Below are 22,575 nucleotides of genomic sequence, written 5' to 3' on the forward strand. Positions count from 1 at the left end.
CTGGGCAAAGTGTCAAACAAAATGTTGCGTCTGACATTAAGCAGGGCTTGACACTTGCAAGGGGAGATTGTGGCACACCTCGTTCTAACTCTATTAGGCAAATTAACTTCATTAACAAGTGTGCATGTTTTGTGGTTCATTAAATTGGAACTGCTCTCTAGATCCAGACTAAATGAACTTTTTTTTTTGTGGGTAGGGAAAATTACATTTGTTGCCAAGTATATGATTTGAATTAAGCCCTTGTCTGAACACAAGTGCCAGAGGCGAGAGTTGAAATCTACATTAAATGTATTAGCTGCAAAAGGTGGGACTCCTCCCCTCCCCCAATAATGAAACAATGAAAACAAACAAACCACAATTTATTTTCTGCTTGTAATGTTTATACACTGCAGTATATCTCCTATGGACCAAACACTTGCAGTAATGGCCACAGCATGCTTAGGTGCACTTATTGTGCCTACTGCAGACTTGAAATAGGGATTAAATAAATACTCGGAGGATGCATGCAAATCACAAGAGATTTCTCGACAGAACAAAGGAGTTGAGAGTAAGTCAGGGGGAAGGGTAGCTGAAATATACTCAGAGTTGAGAGTGGATTTCATGCTCTTTATTCAGCTCATAGTGGGAGGAGGAATGAAAGTTCCCCCAAAGTATCTGCTTTATATACATTATTTACACAATGGGCTGCACGTGACTGGCTAATTCCGGAATTCTCCTGTAGGCCAATCAGGTTGTGGATTCACTTCCGTCTGGAGCTGGATTGGGTGGCTGCTGCAGACCAATCATACTGCTGCATTGTTCTAGGACCAATCAGACTGCTGCATTCTGAATCCTATTGTTCTAGGACCAATCAGACTGCTGCATTCTGGATCCTATTCAACTCAGTACATAACAGTAGCGAAAGCCCAACTGAGTCATTTTCAGTGCAGTGTTAGCATTGATAAGGCTCTTCTCCAGCCTGCAGGATATGGCATTCAGAAACAACAAACCCAATCCTTCAGTCCTGTAGCTCCTGGAAGACTGCTCCATGGTCCATAGGATACATCAGATCTCCTGCTCCAAGGTGGCAGGTTGGGGGGGGGAGATTTCATGCCAGATTCCCCCTGGAATCCCCCCCCCTGGATTCTATCTGCTTATGCAGCAAATGTTCATGGTCTTTGCCTGACCCACATCAGAGCTCTGGCATCAGTAGGGCTGGGGGTGGCCTGGAAGCGTGCCCAGTGAGGACCCAGGAAGCCATGGATCTGAAGGATCAACAACCTACCCAGTTCTTCAGCATGCCTCTAAGACAAAGAGAAAGTTACGCCAACCCCAGAGCTGGTTTAATTAGTAGGAAAAATGAGAAGGAAATAATGTTGTTGTTTTCAAGATGCCTGGGAAAACATGGAGAGGTACATACCATATTTTTTGCACCATAACACTCACTTTTTTCCTCCTAGAAAGTAAGGGGAAATGTCTGTGCGTGTTATGGAGGGAATGCCTATGGGTGGCATGCCTACGGATTTTCCTCCTCTAAAAACTACGTGTGTGTTATGGTCGGGTGCATGTTATAGAGCGAAAAATACGGTAAGTCTTCCTCCATCGTAGCTTGATGGGAGTTGTAATCTAGTCTTAGAGAATCACAGGTTCCCTGCCTAGTCTTATTTATCTAGCTCATGTTAGAGCCACAGGCACTCATATCTGGAATTACCATAATCCATGGTCAATCATATCTGCAACTTAAGACTTGAAGTGGGAGTTTCCTCATCTAGAACCCTTGCATTCAAGGCATTAAAACCACGATAAAAGATCAATCCTTAAAAACCTCCTAAATAGGGCTGCCTTCAGGTGTCTTCTAAAAGTCAGATAGTTGTTTATTTTGCTTGACATCTGATGGGAGGGCATTCCACAGGGCGGGTGCCACTACCAAGAAGGCCCTCTGCCTGTTAGTTACTAGTTAGTTACTATTATATCTCACCTTTTTCACTGAGGCACTGACCAGATTTCAACAAGGCTCAAATGTACCATGTGCCTCCATGTCAGACAGTCTAAGAGATAACATTGAAATCTGATGAGATATATAGATAGAATACTGATGCAGCTGGATTGATCAGCTGAGGAGATAAGTGCAAGCTCCTATTATATTTACCTGGCCAGGCCAGGCCAGGCCAATCCAAAGGGTTCATCTGACTGCCAATCATAGGGGCCTGGCCAATACTATTCATCCTTATTCCCTTTTGTGCCCAAAGAAGGCTCCAAGGTCCAAATGTGTGCGATCCTCTGTAACAGGCTTCTTCAACCTTGGCCCTCCAGATGTTTTTGGCCTACAACTCCCATGATCCCTAGCTAGCAGGACCAATGGTCAGGGATGATGGAAACTGTAGTCTCAAAACATCTGGAGGGCCGAGGTTGAGGAAGCCTGCTCTGTAATTTTCAAGGATTCATCTTGGCTGCAAACTTGGGCAGATGCAAAGAAATAATTCTTTATTATTTATGACAAGTTTACTAACGGGTTTATTCTTTGAGTACCATATCATTCTCACATATGCCCTCAATGTGCAGATTATATTTTTGAATCCATCACTCTGCAGACCTATAGATTTCCATTTGTTATAATGTTGTTCTAAAACAAACTCAATACCTGATTTATACAGAGACAAGTGCTTGGCTGGAACTGTATCAGCACTTAATGAATGTACAGGTTAGTCCATTAATCAGAAGTGAGCGGCCTCTTGTATCACACTGAACTTAAACTAAGAATTGTTGCGGGGTGTGGGCTGTTCATATTTACTCTTCTCGTGGTATTACATTAGCTAGACCATTGATCTTCTCTGGCTTGGGACATTTAAGTCTATTGTAAGCATGTCAAACACTTTGAATATCAGGAACATCAACGCAGCAGAATATTGGGTTATATCCAAACTGAGCTTTGCTTAGAGTAGACCCACAGAAATAAGTAGACATGACTAATGATGTGTGCCAAACCATAACTAGAAGTCAAATGCATTTTGACCTCCAAGAGTTCTTCTTCATTGGTCAAGGAATATGTAACACTCTATTTGTCACCCAAAGTTAGCAGTTGATGGATCTCTCTCTCTCTATATATATATATGAGGTGAGTAATCAATGCATAACAAAGTAATAGATAGTCAATATAAATTTCTAAAAAAACTAAGAACCCTGGTCTGGTGTGAGGAGAGGGGAATTAAAACTCAATAATCATATCCATAAGGCATTAAGCTGATATTTTAAAATGCTGCTTTTCTACTAGTGCCCAATTTGAAGTATACTGTCCTAATATAATGCAGATCATGAATATAAGATCCAACCAAGAAACTGCATGGGTGATCTTTTATTTGCATTTCATGGTCCAGTTCAACAGGGGTTCCCCACACAGAAGTCTCTTTGGCATGTAGAATAGCCTGCTTAATCGTGGTACGTGTGTCAAGTTTGATTTCATAGTATAATAATGTTATAGTTGAACTGTTTATATTACAGTTAAGAGCTAAGCTTTAACTCTAATTAAAACCTGGCGTCCTGCCAATTGCACTGAAAACATATCAAGCATAGGACCAAGTGAACTAATTAAAACATTAACCGGCATCGCAGCCTTGTATATTAACAGTCCTGATCACAGTTCTATTAGCATGTTTTAAATTTTAATTGTGTTCATCCTCACAGAAACCCCATGAAGTTAATAACTAGAGCTGATCAGGCAAATGTTCTCACGCATCAGCCATATGGCTCCATGATGTCATGGCTGTTGGCCACACCCACAAGTAGCTGTGCATTCAGCATCAATATGAAAGTGAACCTATATGTAGGGGCATGGCCAATCAAAATTCCCGTTCCCATAGAGGAGTCCTGCACATGGGTGCAAATCCTCTTTTGCATTGATGTTGAATGCTTGGCTGCTGGGCTAGTGCACAGTTTAGCATTGAAGAGGTATGTCTTGCACATGCAATGATACTCTTCATCTTTTTGGAATAAATCAGTTCAGCTGAATGGAGTTCACTGAACTATTTCAAAATCTCTGAACTACACCTGAAAGTAGTTCCTACAAATGTCAGGTGAACTAAAGGTGAATTAAGATAATTTGGGGGCAGAACTTTAAACAATTCCTTCATGTTCATGTTCATTCCTGCCACACACCCCTCCCTACCTGCAAGGCCCCAAAATGTTAGCTTTCATTATTTTAAAGTCAAACAGGCATTGATAAAGAAAGTCAGAAAGCAACACGTGGAGGCAGTGTTCTATGGCTTATTAGGCAGATAGAGAGGCACTGCTGATGCTAAGGTTGCTTAGTCACTTAATCACTGCGGCTAAGCAATCAGAAGGAAGGGATGCAAATCCAGCAGGCAAGTGTCTGAGCCAATATGACCTTCCCTGTTATCTCACTTATCCATAATGTTCAGCCAGTGGATCCATAAATTTGAGTGAATAAATGATACAGCAATGCAGAAGTCAATATTACGCAGAATGACACAGGAGTTAATATGCCCTTCCCATTTCCAGATGGAATGCCAAAGTCCACAGACAGGATGTGAGAGATTCGACACAGATCATTGTCAGCTGGCTTTGTTTTCTAACAAACAAACCTAAATGACTTGACAAGCGAAACTAGACATCACAATTGAAAAATGCATTGTTCTTTGTTTGTTTGTTTTTAAGAATCCAGCATTCTTATTCTTTGCTTGCATTTGCTTTGTTTTGTGTGCACCAGCTCACCCGAGTCCTAACTGGGCGCGGGCTATGTAACTGGATTAACAATCACTGTTTATAAATATTTTAAGATGGAACAACCATGGCGCCTGACAAAGAGCCGCGATACAAAGTTGGCGTGAAGACGGTGGGAACTATGGAAACCTCTAAAGGAGTGCCAAGCGGTGCCATTTTATTTCCCTCTGCCAAACTGCAACAGCTACTGCAAGTGGCTGGGACATTACTCTCTCACTCTCTCTCTCTCTCTCTCTCTCTCTCTCTCTGGCTCATTAGCAGCACAAAGCTGTTTTCGCAAGGCAAATGGGAGCCTTTTTGATATAACACTAGCTTGGAAAATGCAACAGGGTTAATTACCACTTAAAGTGTAAATGGCAAATGTCCCATGTTGGGGCTCACTCCTTAGTATGTAAAAGTTAAGAGAGAGACAAAAGACAAAAGACACTTCCAGTTGCTAAGATCCTTTGCTCAAGCACTGGCCCAGCACTGAAGTGCTCCAGTACCATAAGCAATGTACTGCAATATGCAGAAGCAAGGATGGTTCTTTCAGCCTTTTGCCCTATTGACTACGGAAACCAGGGGTCTCCATAAGATCATCAGGATGATCTAAGCATGAGTCTGGCTTCCCTAAAGAAGCATATGTTGCAATCACCTGCTTTGAATCAGTGCAGCAAATATCACTGCCTGCTAAACCCATCTGCTTGTGATACCACACTTTTGCCACTGAATATTGACTTGCTGCAGCAACATCATAGTGACAATCTCAGACCCTCCAATTGTCCCTATTTTACAGGGACAATCCCAGATTTAGAAGCTGTCCCGGTTTCTGATTTGATCTTGGAATGTCTTGCTTTTCCTTAGGATGTCACTATTTTCACTGGAGAAATGTTGGAGGATATGGCAACCCCCATGCCAAGGAGATAAGTAACTATACAACCTTTAGAAGACATCTGAAGGCAGCCCTGTACACTGGTACCTTGGGTTACAGATGCTTCAGGTTACGGACGCTTCAGGTTACAGACTCTGCTAACCCAGAAATAGTACCTCGGCTTAAGAACTTTGCTTCAGGATGAGAACAGAAATTGTGTGGCAGTGGCACGGCGGCAGCGGGAGGCCCCATTAGCTAAAGTGGTGCCTCGGGTTAAGAATGGACCTCCGGAACGAATTAAGTTCTTAACCCGAGGTATGACTGTATAGGGAAGTTCTTTTATATATTTAATGTTTTATTATGCTTTTATATATGTTGGAAGCTGCCCAAAGTGGCTAGGGCAACCCAGTGGGGTATAAATAATAATATTATTTTTGTTATTATTATGAAATAGGACATCCCTATTCACATCAGAGAAACGCTGAATTGCTATGCTGAATCTACGCAAAAGCAAATCTTATGAACAGGTTCCAAACATGCACCCCTATAGTCACCCCATCATCACAAAGTTGGTAAGGCTGGTTGTGTACCACTTGCAATGATGTGTACTAGAGGAAAGTCAATTGTGGTGGCACAACCTTCTCTCAAGCTTGAGTGGTCTGTCTCATCCGCCTTGCAACTCTAATTCAGTTTCCAGTTACACTTGAAGCAAAAAATATGTGAATGCTCCCAGATGAAACTCCTGGCAAAGGGCAAAGTCAAGAAAACTCTTGAGTAGTACCAGACCTGTGTCTCCTCCTCTTCCTAGTTACCAATGCTCACTGCTATTGTATACAATTGTCATGTAATGCCTTTACTTAGGACTCATCTACACTTGTGGTTTCTAACGCTAAAAATGAGTTTTTAAAGGGTTTTGATGTTCATATAGCCATAGAACATTATTTTAAAACATCAATAATGTTTTATTAAAATGTGACACCAGAGGACATGGAGTTCTCCCCATGAAATAAGTAGGTAGACCGTGTAGAAAAGAAAGCGAAAGCGAAATCAAATGCCTTCATATTTTAAGGTAAAGGTACCCCTGCCCATCAGGGCCAGTCGTGTCCGACTCTAGGGTTGCGCGCTCATCTCGCTCAAGAGGCCGGGAGCCAGCGCTGTCTGAAGACACTTCCGGGTCACGTGGCCAGCGTGACTAAGCTGCATCTGGCGAGTCAGCACCAGCACAGCACACGGAAACGCCGTTTACCTTCCCGCTAGAAAGCGGTCCCTATTTATCTACTTGCACTTAGGGGTGCTTTCGAACTGCTAGGTAGGCAGGAGCTGGGACCGAACGACGGGAGCTCACCCCGCCGCGGGGATTCGAACTGCCGACCTTTCGATCGGCAGGTCCTAGGCTCTGTGGTTTAACCCACAGCGCCACCCGTGTCTTCATATTTTAGAACTATATCAAAAACAGTATTCCAAGAACATTTTAAGGAGTATAGACCCAGCCTCAGTCTGGCAAATCTTTAAAGCAAGGCACACCTGCAAGTGGTGATGAGGTGGCCAGCAGCTAGTATTATTTACAAGGTGTGACCGGAAAGTTCGGTGGATGGTCACAGAAATCGGACAGCGAGAAATATTCAAACATACATACCTTGCAGGCCTTCAAAGTAGGCCCTCTCTGCACCTTTGACAACGTTTGTAGAACTGTTGGAAACATCTGGAGAAGTCCTCTTTTCATACTGCATTCAGTTCCCTTGTCACAGCAGCTTGGACATGTGAAATGTTGGAAAAATCTGTGCCATTTCAGTGCAGATTTCAGTTTTGGAAAAAGAAAGAAATCTGGTGGGGCCAGACTGGGAGACTATGGAAGGTGGGACAACTCAGTAACCTCAGTAACGATTTCACGTGGAATATGCAATTCTTCCGCCATCATTCGGACGGACAAACGCCGATCCCATATCAATAACTCATGAACTCTGTCGACATTTGCCACCTTTCTGCTTGTCGACAGTCTGCCAGACCAAGGGTCATCTTTGATGGTTTGCCGCCCTTAACGGAAACACTTAAACCACTCATACACTGTCTTTCGAGTTACAGCTTCATCTCCGTACACAACTGTGAGCATTTCATGGGTTTCCGATGCCAATTGTATGTTCAAATATTTCTCGCTATCCGATTTCTGTGACCATTCACTGAACTTTCTGGTCACACCTTGTATTTAACCACATTAATATCCTGCCTTCCTTCTTTCACAGAGCTCAAAGCAACATTCATGGGTTCTCGGGTGGTCTCTCATCTAGCCACTGACCATAGCTAGACCTGCTCTCATTTCACAAGATGGCTGCAACACAAACTTCAGGTCATGCCTACCAGTTCCTCCGTGCAGCGACCAGACTGGTTTCCTCCACTTCCCTCAGGATACAGATCCTGTCCGTACAGTGAACAGGTTTTGCTTTTAGGAGGCAATTCTGCACCTAGCACCATGCAAATGGGTAAACAGATAGTCTATATTCACCGAACCCCTGCTGGGACTTGGAGGGTCCATGCATTTACTATTAGACTGGTTCTTGCTGTTATAAGCATCCTAGTTAGAAAATGAAATGCAGTTATTTGTTGCTCTGGCCATTACATTCATGATAGGTATTGTGTGAATTTTACCAGTCCAGCAAGCAGTAAAGGGGTTGCTATTTTTCCCCAATGTTTACTGATTCCACATGTCATGAAATCAATCCCAGGTGCTCCCTTGTTCATCAGTTATTATTTTACTAGATGTACCAGTACGCAGTTTTATTCATGACTGTATCACCGTTAGCACTGTGGGGTTCTGCGCTATTTTTTCCAGCAGAGCTGCCCATGTAATAAATGACAGGCCTCCCAGAGAGAGTCTGATTGGAATGCATCTCCTCTGTCCAAATCAGGCAGAGTGTAGGAAGCCGGCTCACACATCCTGCAGTGTGCAATCCATTCTTCCCGAGCAATTGCTCAAGTTTCCCTTGTCAGAAGCCAACCACCTGTGGTATCTGTTTGAAAAGTACATCTAAGTTTAGAGCAGTTGTAGGAGTGCACACCCTCTGAATGAGGAGGAAGAGCAAACAGTTCAGCTGCTTTGCAGTTAATTTAATTCAGTGCAAAGTCATTCCTCCTTCTGTTAACAAAAATAACATTTACCATCATAGGAGAGCACTTGAAAAGAACTTATTTTGCATTCTTAAGGTGTACCACGTGAAACTCTTGCCTCCACAAGATGGCAGGGGCTCCTTTTTCCATGCAAAGCGGCAACACAACCCCAGCTAGTTGTTGTTTTTTTAAAAAGCAAGGGAGAGGCAGATCATAAAACAGAAACATCAGAGAGAGAACGTCTGCCAGCCTTCTCTGGACATTCTCTTTGGCTGCCAGTCAAAGTCACTCACTGCTTGTTATAGTGCTAACCTACTTGGATGGAGAATTTGTAAACGGCTCACCTGAAAACCAGACCGTGATACAGTACATTAAAAGCATGGCTAATTAACATGCTTAGAACTGGCATCTTTTTATTTAGAAAAATGAGTTGCACTGGTGGTCAACCCAGATCTGAACCATGGCACAGGTGGGAGGGTTTAATGCTTTCCCACATTGAAATTTCCTGACAGTCACCCCCCCCCCCACTGCAATATCTCCTGCTGACAAAGAAATAATTTGTAGTTCTGATTTTCCATACCACTGCTCAGCCAACATTAACAGTGCGATCCTATGTATATCAGTGGGACTTGCTCACAGGTTACACATGCATAGCACTGCAGCCTAAGCAAGCCTTTGGCTGTTGACATTGGATTTGGAAAGTCCATTTGCCACACGCACAGAGCAGTCCCGGGTTTTTAAAAAAGTAAAACAAAAAATGGGCAGCCACAGAGGACGGATTACAACTGTGCAAAGCTTATGGGGTTATTCTCTAAGCATTTACTGTATAAACATAATGTTCCTGATTGGAGCTCATTCTCGTTCTGAGCAACCTTAGCCTATAACTGTAGATGTTGGTACCAAAAGTGCTGCTCGCTGTCATTAACATTGCCAGGCAGCAGCCCACCCAGGTTGTTATTTATTTAAAATATTTTTAGCTTACCCTTCATAAAACTGCCTAGGGCAGGGAAACAACAACAACAACTCCTTCTAACTAACTAAACAATACACACAATGAAATAATTTCTCTCTACCAGAAGAGCAAATGCAAAATACTTCCTGCATGGTTGGGTACAGCTAATTGCCTGTAACTGCAATCCTAACCCCACTTGCTTGTGTTATGAGTTGGGCGAGGTCATTCTAGATGATGTCCTGAGTCCCTTCCAGCTCTTGGAATCCTCTATCTGTAGACGTTGAGTGTATGAGAGCAAGCTTGCCAAACTCGTCCCAATGGCATTGGCTGACTAGTTAAGAACCATAATCAACATAAGCACAAAATTGGCCCAGTGTCATAAAAACGGGTGGTCCTCCCTCCCCTCCCTCACAGCTAACTGCTAGGTAGGAGAACAAAAGTCAGAGAGTTGTGTGTGAGCAAGCTGCAAACCAAAGCTGTGACTAATGGAGAAGAAAGATCTGCCTGGGCGTTAATGCTCTGGGCCCTTCCATCTTATGTTCCAGTTATATACATGTGTAAAAAAGACCCTATGTCCTAAATACACCACAGTCTCTGTCAACCTTCATTCTAAGGAATCAGAACCCCTGGGAGCTCTTGCAACACAGAGAATGGAGTGGCATGTACCACCAGGGCGTAAGCCCTACTGAGTTCAATAGAACTTGCTCCTGAACAGACATGAGGATTGTGGAGTACAACTATCAAAAACACAGGCACCTAACATAATAGAGCATTGAGGAAAGGAGGTCTTTTTATAGGACCTTTCCTCTCTTCATACTGTTTGTGTGCTATTACATGTGCAGGAATCTGTTACAATCCAGTTTCACAAGTATCTCACAGGGGTTGTTGCAAACAGTGCAATACGAAGTATGTTTGCTCAGAAATAAGCCCCAAGTTCAACATAATTCATTAGGTGCGTTTAGGATCACTGCCTGAATTTCTGAGCGTAACCTTTTCCAGAGAGTACGTGTGCTCATGGCAATTCCCCTCTGCAAATACAAGAACCAAATACAATCTTGGAAGGCGCTCATGTCTTTCACCTAACATGTAGATACAACATGCATAAAAAGACAAGATATTTTTGACTGGATAGTACTGTCTCCATTGGAAGGTACTTTTAATTACAGTATATACACAATTTCCCTCTTCAGCACTTTACATAGTGGCAGCTCCAGAGGAGAAATGATCTTCCAAATGTGCAAGGATTTAGCTGAACATCTACTGTATAGGGATTCGGGTTTTGCGAGCTGGGAAAAATTTTGTGAGCTGGACGGTATTTGGCTCCCTCTTGTGCTTTTTGTTTTTATGACACTTGCAATGTCCCAGCCTTCCTTCCCTGTGTTCCTTTGCCAGATGGCTATATGCTTCTTTAGTGAACGGCAGAGAAAAGAAGAGTCAAATTCACCCTTGGTGTAAAAGAGCACCACGAGCCATGTATCAATACAGACTAATTCTCCATATAGATTTTCCTGGTAGTTTCTCAAAGCAGACTAAAAATCATGGTGTTTTTCATAGTCATACAGAGTCATAGCAGGGGACAAATGCAGTTTTGTCTATTCCAGGGCCCTTAACAGCTCTAGACAGGTCTGGGAATCCCTGTACACCTTTTCCAGTGATATCATGAGTAATATTAACTTGCAAATGCCCTCTATAGGGAACAGATGCAGGCAGTTGAGAGAAGATGCATTTTCTTCCTGGGGGGAAAAATCCCCATCATATTTAAGTCCCTGCAAATGCTCTGGGCCCTTTGATTTTATTGTGCTGGTTAATTGCATATCAGGCCAGTCACATTCCTTTTCAATTGGAATCTTGATTGGAACCAATTCACACATGCAATTCATCACCATCACATATTTTGAGTGCCTAAATTTCAAATCAGAAACTTTTTTTTCCTGGAGACTTACTCTATAAACGAGAGGCAGGGTGGCTGGGTGGAGACCCATATCCAGCTCCTCAACAATTTCCCTTGAAATGACCTCCCAGCAAATCCCTTTAGTAAAACAGCACGTCCCTCCACATTTCTTTCAGTTCTGGATTAGCAGTCGGGAAAAGGGAAGGGGCAGAGCAAAAGCCTTCCTTTAAAAGGCTAGAAGAGACCGCTGCCTGAAAACCCTGCAGAGCTCTTGCCAGTGTTGATAACTCTGGCCTGCATGAACCAATGATCAGATACTGAGACAGCTACTTATGTTGTTGAGACTCCCATCACTACCCATGAACATGGCCAACACTCAGGATGGTAGGAGCTGTAACCTTAGCAACAAGGGAGAGGGGTCTGTGGGCTAACCACCCCATAAAACTCATGGTATGAGAGATACAGCTCCAGTTTTGTTTAACTGTCGATGCACAGAAAGGACTAACGTGAAACAAATTGACCAACAGAGCCAGCTTTAATCCGGTGATACTTTACTATATACATCATGAAGTAATCTATTGTTTCCAGGTCTCGTTGTCAAACACAGAAAACAGCTTCAGCTGTCCACACTAAACTATGACATCACCTTCTATATAACAGGACCATTGAAGAAAGCTCTCAAGTGAGCAGGAACTTGCTGAGAATGATGGGTCGTTTTGACCAGAGAAAAAGGCTAGGAGGAAACAAAAACTTTCAGAAAGCAAAACCGCTCTATTAAGTAGTGTGTTGAAATCCTGAGGGAGACACTGAAAAGGTCACATCTATAGACTAAAAAACCCACAAACTGCTAAACTGTTCTACTTTCAGCTTTTCCATTAGGCAGCAGCTGTCCTTTCACTGTTACTGTCAATATGTTTCAGCTCACTTTATTGTCAGTGTAGAACTAGCCATTATGGTCAACATAGTACTTCTACCAAAAAACAAGCCTTGTGTAAAGTTTTCACTTTTCCTTATCGCCACTTGCCCTGTGCCATTTTACCACTTCTGTTGACCACTGATGTGGTGCAGGGGTCGGGAAACGGACGATACAACAACAACACAACACTACCAAGTGTGCATAAAATGTTACAAGCAGAGAACACAACAGAAGGTTGCCATTTTTGGTGGCAGCTCCTGTGCCGAACAGAAAATCTAGGTCTGCCCTCAAGAGATCAAAATAACCAGCTGCCTATCTCCAAGGTTCTCTGGGGACATTTCCCATCATTTTATTTACTTGTCTTGCAAACTCATAAATGTCTAAGGAGGATCCTATAATATCAATGTAAGTTGGGTATAGTAGAACCAGAACGTTTGGATACTGGCTCCTTAACATCTCACATGCACGCTCACGTCTCCGCTTCTCAGAGTCGTTGGACATTTCATGTGACAATCTTTCTTTACGCAGAAAGCCATATAATTCTGCCAACAAGCCTTCAACCCTATCTTTTGCACATCTTAACGGTCTGGAACCTGGTTTTGTTTTGTCACTCTTTAGATATATGGTGGTGACCTCCCCATCTTCAGCTGCATAACTAGTAACACCACATTCTTTTAGAATCCTTTGGTAAAACTCGTCTCTAAATGTTATCATGTAGAGATATGTATCGGTGTCAAGGGCAACGGTTAGTCCCTCCTCCTTGATTTCATTTTGCACAAAATTATTTTTCAACTCTGAGGATAATCCACTGTTTGCCTGTCTTGTACCAGGCCTGTGATCTGATGCTTTCAGATTTCTTGCAACATGTTGTTCTGAAAGGGAATGCTTTATGTTTAATAAGATATTCTTTTGGAGGGCACTGATGGCTAAAAATGGACCCTGTACACTTATTAGCCCGTTAGATTGTAATGGCCCAAAGCTCAAATTTGGGAACTTCTTCTTGAAGTCTTGCACCACACTTTCCAAGTTGTATTTCTCTCCAAATGGGGACAAATTGAGGATGCATGTCACACAGGTAAAAATCTAGAGAGAGAGAGAGAGAGAGAGAGAGAGAGAGAGATCATAACTGAAAGGCAACACTAGACTTTTAGGTTACAGGCACCTGTGTGCGTTTCTTTACACTGATGCCTTATTACACTTAAGACGAGCCCTGCTGGATCGGATGACTTCCCTATCTAGTCCAGAAGCACTGTTCTCACAGTGCCCAACTAGATGTCATGGGAAGCCCAAAACAAGAACCTAAGTGCTACAACACTCTACCCACTTGTGGTTCCCAGGCATTCAGGGACAAACACTGCCTGACATCGGGAGGTAGAACATAGCCATTATGGTCAGTAGCCATTGATAATCTACTCATCACTCCCATCGCTCAACTCTTCAGTTGCCCCTTCTCTGTGAAACATTAGACTGTAAGCTCTATGGAGAAGAGATCTACTGTTATCATCATTTACACAATGACATGGACATTCACTGTGCTGTATTGTTATCTCAGCTGAAATTTAACAAAGAGCAACGGTCCTGACAAAAAAGAGCTCCTTGGTGACACCTGCCACTTCACAACTTCCCCCACGCCCCCATTTCTCTCTCTCTATGGTATTATGTATGTGCATATATTTTTATTTAGCGTTAAGTCAGTTGGAGACCTTCAAGTGAGACGTGACTAACAAGTTTCACAAATAAATAAAATAAACAACTGCAAGGCTGGGGATTCTAAGAAGAAGAAAAGTTGAGCTCGGGTAACTTACACTTTTTCCATATGACGACACTTTCAAGGGATAACCCACAGGCAGCCTCTTGTCCTCTAGGCTGTGGTCGCCTTTCCTAAGAACATTTTCTGCATCTGAGAAGGAATTCAGATTTTGTCTTGTAGAATGAAGTAAAAGTCAGAATGCTTTGTTGCCAACCCAATTCCCGGAATACCTTGATTTTGGGGGAGGAAGGGGGGGTCCCTCTCATTGGTAGTTTTCCTCTGGGATTCCTTCCCCCGCCCCCAGTGTTCGATACTTGTCTCCTGATACTTTTTTTGCACCGCGCAAAAATTGTTCCGAGGAGAATGACGGCAGCCTGTCTCTTTAGAACATTAATTGGCAGCAATTTTACTCCCCCCGAGGCTTAGCTGCAATTTTTTCATCTGCTAGGCAGCGTACTATACGTTTCATTCTTGTGAGAGTAGTTTAAAACACCCACGCAAATGCTCTCTCTCTAAAGCCTCGCTGCATTTATGTCTGACGAATGGCAGGCAACCTTATACACTGTGAGAGGTTTCAAACCCAGAGTACGCCGAGCCAGGACGTCAAGAACACAGGAGTTTTACAGAGCAAGAATTCCGCTTTACGGTTAAGGACCCAAAATTCTAATTTCCTTCCTCTGACATTACCTCGTTCATCTTCAAACGTTACATATGCCACTCCTTTTGTTGATGTCGGGTAGGCAACGTCCTCCACATCGCCACCCTTATTCTTTCCCTTTTGAAAATGAATCATTAATATGTCGGCCATGACGTCGTCACTTAGGAGGCCATCTGGAACACCGCAGACCACAATGGTTCTTTTTGGCTTGGCAGCTTGTGCGGTGGCCTGTGAAGAAACACAAGGGACACTGAAAGCGCCAGGTCCGCGCCCCACCCCCTTCAGACTGTCCCTAAGGAGGGGTTCAGTTGCATCCACTGCCAAATTTAAGTTTGGCCAATTAAAGTGGATGGAAGTGGTGTGGTGCAACAAACACACTCAAACACAAAGGGTGGGATTCAACATAGCGCTAAGGAGATTGCTCCGTTGGTGCAAGCTTGCTTGACTGAACAATCACTCCGTCACATGCTGGTCTGCAGGTTCTCCTGAACCCCCAAGCAAATTTGGGGGAGACTGTGGGATGAGGATGGGAGTCTTATTGTGCTATCAGGAGTCCTCGTCCGGGCTTTCGTTAATGGAACTAGGGAGGACTACATGCAATAAGGGTAGCGACAAACAGCTGTTCTAGAAAGTGTGGGATAACAATTGATGAGAAGGCATATAACCTCCATCCAAAGAAATCAGGATGAATGCTGCATAAACAGCAAGTGTATTCTTATTATTCATTTGATTCAATTCAGCTCCCACCTCTGTAAAGTGGCATAGCGATGCTTGTAAATTTGTGATGCCGTAGTACTTAATTTTTTAAAAAAGAGAGGATTTTTACAGGCCTTTTAATACAGAAAGTACAAACTGCTGAGGAAATTGTATTGCTCATATTGTTGACATGAAACGGATGTTGTGCTTCAACGAAACATAAAATAAAACAAAATGATTAAGACTCACTCCCGCTATAGACTTCATTCCACGAAATACCGAAACACAAGAGTCTCACTGTTCTGTGCACATAAAATTTTCCTCAGAACTGCCTTTTGGCCTAATTCCTATTTAGAAAAAAAAAAATTGTTCTCATCAGTTCCAAAAAAAAAAAAACAGCCCATAGGACTGAGGTCCAGCGCCGAGGGCCTTCTGGCGGTTCCCTCACTGCGAGAAGTGAAGTTTCAGGGAAACAGGCAGAGGGCCTTCTCAGTAGTGGCTCCTGCCCTGTGGAACGCCCTCCCATCAGATGTTTAGAAGACATCTGAAGGCAGCCCAGTTTAGGGAAGTTTTTTTAAAAAAATGACTGATGTTTTAATATCTTTTTAATCTTCTGTTGGAAGCCAGCCAGGGTGGCTGGGGAAACCCAGCCAGATGGGCGGGGTATAAGTAATAAATTATTATTATTATTATTATTATTATTGCCATGAAACAGAATGGTCTCACTCTGCAAGAGTAGCACATAGTTTCAACACTGAATGAACTAATCCCTGGCTACTTTTCTAAAATGTGTACCTACCGGCTGCTTTTCTACCCAAAGGCATCAAACAAACCAATTGAAAACCATGATGAAATAAAACAGTCTTTAGAGATGATGATGATGATGATGAGGATGATAAAACTATGGTGATGAAGATCTCTCACGTTGGGTGTGGAGTTTCACAGCCTAAGCAACACTATAGGCCTTACTCTATAATAGGAAATTGTACCTCAGACACTAAATAGATACCAAATATTTGGTTGGTTTGCAAAGGGGAGTCAGATGATGATGATGATGATGATGATGGTTGTTGTTGTTGTTGTTGTTGTTATTTTAAAAGCAGTAAATCTCACCATTCCCCATCAGGAGTGACATGGCTTTAGTATGTATGGAGTAGCAGATCATTTTGCACATAATTTGGTGTGCCAGTGTTGAGACGATGATAGGAAGAACTGTCAATAATTGCTGACATCTTGCAACCTAAGCTAGCTTTGCATCAAATCTCTGTACAATGCACTTAATGTCTATTCCTTGGGTTACTGCTTCAGAAAGGAGACAGGGCAACGCAGTTGTGCTACAGCCTGAAAGCACTGCTGTAGGAGGGTTCTTTTTAGAAAAAATATATTATAAAATGACAAAAAATCAGAACTATGATTACCATCACTGTCTCCTATTTCTAAAAGGAGTGAAGAAGCAGACTCAAACGGACAGCTCAGCAACCTTATCCGCAAACTTTTAATCCAAGACGACGCAAGGACTATTTTTAACACACTTCATGCTAAATATCCCTTTCTCCTAAAGGACTTCAGAATGAACCGAATCTTCTTTATCGTGCGCTTGCAGAATGCACAAAAAAGTATGCATTTCCTACAAAAGGGACACAAAACTTTTGATTCCGGAGTATGCTAAAGCTACCCAGTATTAGAAGCGCTAGGAAAGGAAGCAGATTTTTTTTTTTAATCACAGGTTTTTATGGGCATTTCCTTTCCATACCCTAAAACCTCCTCCTAGAAAAATAGCTTTCCCTCTTCCCCCACTGCTGTTGTCTGGCAGCTGACAGAAGAAAATTAGGCTGCTTTTAATTTTTCCCTCTCTGAGAAATATATTGATACCAGTCAGAAAACTAGGGTGTGGGGAGGGAGGCCAAGGTGAATGCTAGAAACGGCTGTAATCAATTGCTGTTGTTGTCATCCACCTGTCTCAAGAGACAATGGAGTCCACTTCCAGGAGTGAAGTCAAGCCACTGTGTTAGCAGCTTCAAAGTGACCTACCTGGGGCCACAGGTGAGAGCTGAGTGCAGGGTGGGAACCAAAGGTGGTCGGACCAACTGCCCCCACCAGAGGTACTACCCCTACCCATATATACCCTGGGTTTTCAAATAAAGCTAGCATATTCCACACATAGGTTTGTTTCTCCTGCAATATCTTGATGCCTGGCATGCAGGACTCCAGGGGTCTTCCAGCCTTTTACTGGCTTTCTATTGAAAGTCTTCATGCCTGGGGGTGGGGGTGGGGAGCTGGCAGAAAAATTCCTTTCTCACCTCTCCATGTAGCTCATGTGCTTGGGCGCACAAGTTGAGCACAAAAAGTCTACAGTGGTACCTCTGGTTGCGAACGGGATCCATTCCGGAGGCCCGTTCACAACATGAAAAGAGCGCAACCCACAGCGGCGCGTCTGCACACGCGCAGGTTGCGATTCGCCGCTTCTGCACATGCGCGTGATGTCATTTTGTGCTTTTGTGCATGCGCGAGCGGCAAAACCCGGAAGTAACCCTTTCCGGTACTTCTGGGTCGCCGCGGGACGTAACCTGAAAGAACGTAACATGAAGCGGACGTAACATGAGGTATGACTGTAATGCCAAGACCAGCAAACTCCCTCCCTCCCAACACCTCCTTGACCCTCCACCTCCATGCGGGGGCCCAGATGGCTCAATGGCACGTTCTCTGCATCTTTGGCCCCATCCCTTACCTTGGGAATGATGAAAGGTAAAAGGAAAGAAGGAAGGAAAGGTGGACAGACAAACGGACGGAACCCCTTCGGATCATACCAGAGGACTCGGGTCAGCCATACTCACATCTGGCAATCCTTAAAGTCAGAGAAGCCAGAGAGATAGGGAAAACTAGTCTGTCAGGCTTGACATACCCACCTTATCCACTCTCTCTCCAATAAGCAAGCAAAACTCTACAATGGAGTGCACATACATTCCAGTGCAAACTCTGACAAGATTTACTGCCACTAACCATCAAAACCTACACAAGTGCAGGAATATATATGAAAAGCCAAAAAATAAGCCAGGGCACATTTGAGGCAAAATAAAAATAAAAAAATAAAATCTACAGCCAGACTGGTTCTACATGTCAACACCTCTCCTCCTATTACTATGCTTATCCTTTAAAAAGGTATATTTAAAAAACAAAAAAAAACCCACCACTGGATACCCTCCTAAAATTGATGAACCCATGAGCTGAAGAAAGAATGCAAAACAAGTTAAAGAGTGATGAGAAACACAGAAGGAAAGTTTTTGGAGCTTTCTTGAGGCAATGTAAATGAAGTGCAATAGCTCTTCAAGGAGATATTCTAGGTGGAATGAAATGCCCTGCTTACCATATACTGCACTCTTCAAACTTCCCATGTGGCTGCTCTAATCTTATAAAGAGGCATAAGCAGTAGCAGTTATCTGTAGCCGACAGTCACGCAGTAAAATTAGTATTAGCATTGCCATGCAGTTTGTCCTTTGGGTTACTTACACAGCTGGAGAATGCAAATGATCCACTCTCTGCAGAGTTTGTTCCAATATGCTGGGAACTTTTAAGACTGATTGCTGGTTTCTGCTCTCTCTTAAGTATTCGTCTGCATTAGCTGTGCTTCATGTGATCTGTACCCATAAGTACCACAAGTAGCTTGTACCATCCACACATCATCCTACATCCTTTCCCCACTTGCGTCCGACTCATCTTTAGTGGAAAAGTACCTCAATCACCAGGAATTAACTCCCATGCAACCAGTGTTTGAAACTCCCATTGTTCTAGACGTGTTTTGCAACAGGGAATTTCATTAGCGCAAGCGGTTTCTGAGCTCTGGGCGCAGTACTGAGCCTAAGTTTTCAGATTAAAACTGCAGAGTGGAAGGAAAGGAGGACTTTTTTCTGCCTCCCCACTTCCAGCTACTCTCTGGAGAAGAGGCCCTCTTAAGAAAATTAGAGGAGTGGGCAGGGAAAGGACTAGACCTTGTGAAAAATGAACATAATATTTTAGCTGCAGTTCATTCATTTTCAGCTTTGTATTCTTGTGCACCTAGACATTCTGTTGTTGCACCCATAACCTAGGTTTAAGGTGCCATTTAGCTCCTAGCTTTCATATCTAACACTGCATGCAATGGAAGTCTTGACATTCCACAATGTCCTTCATCTTGGTTATCATTCCAAGATTCCTCGCCCAGATTTTTTCCCCCATCCCTAACAATAGAAATTTATTTCTCTCACACACTCCAGATACTTCCTGGTTATCAGAACTGGAGTATACCTGCACAACATTTCGGGGGGGGGGGGAGGTGAGGAAGCACATTGCAGCAACATTACCTAAGTATGCAAGAATGCAGAAACACAACTACATATATATTTGGTTTTTTTAAAAAAAAATGACTGCCCAGTGGGTCAGTGAGGGGTCTGAGAATAGGAAGCATATATGTACAGGAAAAGCATGCAGAGCAGGAGAAGGCAACCAAGGCCAACCCAGAAAACAAAGGATTGCAACAAACTGCCTTGTTGGTTATTGCTCTTACATATGCAAGCCACTGTGAGAATCTTTTTCCACTGAAAGCAAGGGAACTACAAAGGGATGCTGGTAGCAACTGGGATGCAGTGGTTAGCTTGCTGGGACTGGCTGCTGGAAACCCAGGTTCAAATCTCCACTCAGCAATTAAACTCACTAAATTACTTTGGACAATGTACCATCTCTCAACCTAACCTACTACACAGTGTGGCTGTGTGGCTACAACACCACTCTTGAGTTAGTTGGAGAAAGTGAGATTCAAATGTGATCATTAACTTGTCACCGTCGCCATTAGTCGAAAGTTCATCAGCGATGAAGGAAAATTGTTTACTGCATCCTTTATTGCCATCCATCAGACACAGAAAGGGGGAGGTAAGGCGGCCAGGTTGCCTATGATTCATTTCAACTCTCTAATTTAGGTCACTTCCAGATGTGCTTATTTACCATTCAACCTGATCAGGTTGACTAAAATTTGCAAGGAGGTTAGACGATGTCAGCTGACTTGTTTGCAGAGGTAAGATGTTGCATCAAGCTATTATGATTAATATTATTAATAAATTTTGTATACCACTCTATACCTGCATGTCTCAAGCAACTGTTACCACACATCACCTATTTCCCCATCTGTTACCTTATTGCAAACAGTCCAGTTTTTCCAACTCTAACAGTACAGCCTTGAATTTACTGATATGTGTCTGAGAATGCCCACTGGCGAAAAAACAACTTCTTTTTTGTTGTTACTATTGTTAAACAATTGGGAGTCAGAAACCAATCTACTGAAAATCCCTGCAGATACTTATCTAGCTTCTGCACGCTCCTGCTCAAAGGGCCCTCATATTATGCCCATAGTTTTATTGCAGTGCTTTCCAAGCCAACCTGGTACTGGGGATGGAGATGTGTATTAAAACCTTTTTGTATAAGCCAAGGGCAGAAATATATGCAATGATCTTTTGATTCATCATGCTAGTGAAAAACCAAGCAATACTGATCACAAACAGTTGCTAAGGTAACTAAAGGCGCCTATCAAATTACCAGAGGCAATGCATAAAACCAAAAGAGGCCCATTAAACTAAGTTCCCTGAGTGCACGTCATAAAAACATGGAGCTCAAGAGCTCCTGGAAAAATTAACTTAAGTTTCTCAACAATCTAGGTTTAAAATTAGTTTATGCAGATGCAGATTATCATTCTACTGATCTGCGTCTAAGGTGTGGTTAAAAAACAACAACCCAAGCATTTGCTAAGATGGATCTCCACCAGTGGAGATCTCCCACTGGCGAACTAATGCCAGTGTAATGGAAGAAGCAAAGATCACCAGTGTCGAAGCAACAATTCTTCAACATCCACTTCGTTGGACTGGTCATGTTGCGCGGATGCCCGATTATCGTCTTCCAAAGCAACTAACTCTATTCCGAACTTAAAAATGGACAGCGTAATGCTGGTGGTAAACAAAAGAGGTTCAAAGACTCTCTCTCAAGGCAAATATAAAAAAAAGTAGTACAAACACCCAAAATTGGGAAACACGGGCACAGAACCTGTTTGGCAATTTGCTGTAGCTACAGAGGAAGGGAAATATCGGAGGGCGCTCGAAACGCGACTACTCCACCCCGGGGAAACGCTCCTGGTTCGGCGTCTTTCCAAAGAGCCATCCTCTAGGGAGCTTCAGAAGACCCAGCATTTGCTCCACGAGTCCCCGTCAGCAAGGCAGATATCAAAAGGCAACGCTCGATCACTTGCCATAGTCGCGCAGATCTGGCCTCGCGAAGCGTTCCTCTAAGAAGATACGACGCTAAAACATTTGCTTTCGTTTCTGTCGAGAGTTTCCCAGAAAACTTGGAAGGCGGGCTGGCAGAGTGCATGCTGGGAAGTGTAGTTCGTTCCAGTTAGGCGAGAGAGGCATTACGCAACTTTGTCTAGGCGGGGCAGAGAGGCGTGGAAAAGCCCTCGCTCGCTTTTTTTGTATTAAATTAGGGAACCGAAGGGTCTCGTGGTTTCGTTGAAAGGAAAAGAAGAGACGAGGGAAGCACTCGTTGCCTATCGGCGTCTTCTTTTGATTTATAAATGTGAATAAATGAATAAACTTCATTTAATTCTCATTTAATCTTCCAAGAGCTGGTTAGCTCATGCTGCTGATAACACGCAAGGATGCAGATTTCTGTCCCCGTATGGTACAGCTGCATATTCCTGCATTGCAGGGGGTTGGATAGAAGATCCTGTGTTGATCCCTTCCAACTCTGCAATTCTAGGGTACTTTTGCAGTCTCGTCTAGTCTGTCAGGAAGAAATCCAAGCAGCCAATTTTTTTCCATTACTGCATGCACAGAAAAGTTCTTAAAATACTTCGCTGCATGACCCATTTCTGTTCCACAACTTTTAATTCGAGGTGGGAGGTTGGCATCAGTTTAACATATCCCAGTAATTCTCTCGGTAAAGGTAAAGGGACCCCTGACCATTAGGTCCAGTCGTGGCCAACTCTGGGGTTGCGGCGCTCATCTCGCTTTATTGGCCGAGGGAGCC

General features: G+C 43.2%; 1 protein-coding gene across 1 annotated transcript; it reads right to left on the reverse strand.

Annotated features, from left to right (window-relative positions):
• Nucleotides 1–12,027: 12,027 nt before the first annotated feature.
• On the reverse strand, nt 12,028–21,923 carry RBM43 (RNA binding motif protein 43). Its single transcript, XM_053406475.1, has 4 exons — nt 21,797–21,923; nt 14,865–15,063; nt 14,233–14,327; nt 12,028–13,510 (listed from the first exon to the last, which is right to left on the reverse strand). Exons 1-4 carry the CDS (start codon nt 21,797–21,799, stop codon nt 12,740–12,742), a joined length of 1,068 nt encoding a protein of 355 aa, XP_053262450.1. The 5' UTR covers nt 21,800–21,923; the 3' UTR covers nt 12,028–12,739.
• Nucleotides 21,924–22,575: the final 652 nt, after the last annotated feature.

Source organism: Podarcis raffonei, chromosome 1 (assembly GCF_027172205.1).
Source record: "Podarcis raffonei isolate rPodRaf1 chromosome 1, rPodRaf1.pri, whole genome shotgun sequence".
NCBI lineage: Eukaryota > Metazoa > Chordata > Lepidosauria > Squamata > Lacertidae > Podarcis > Podarcis raffonei.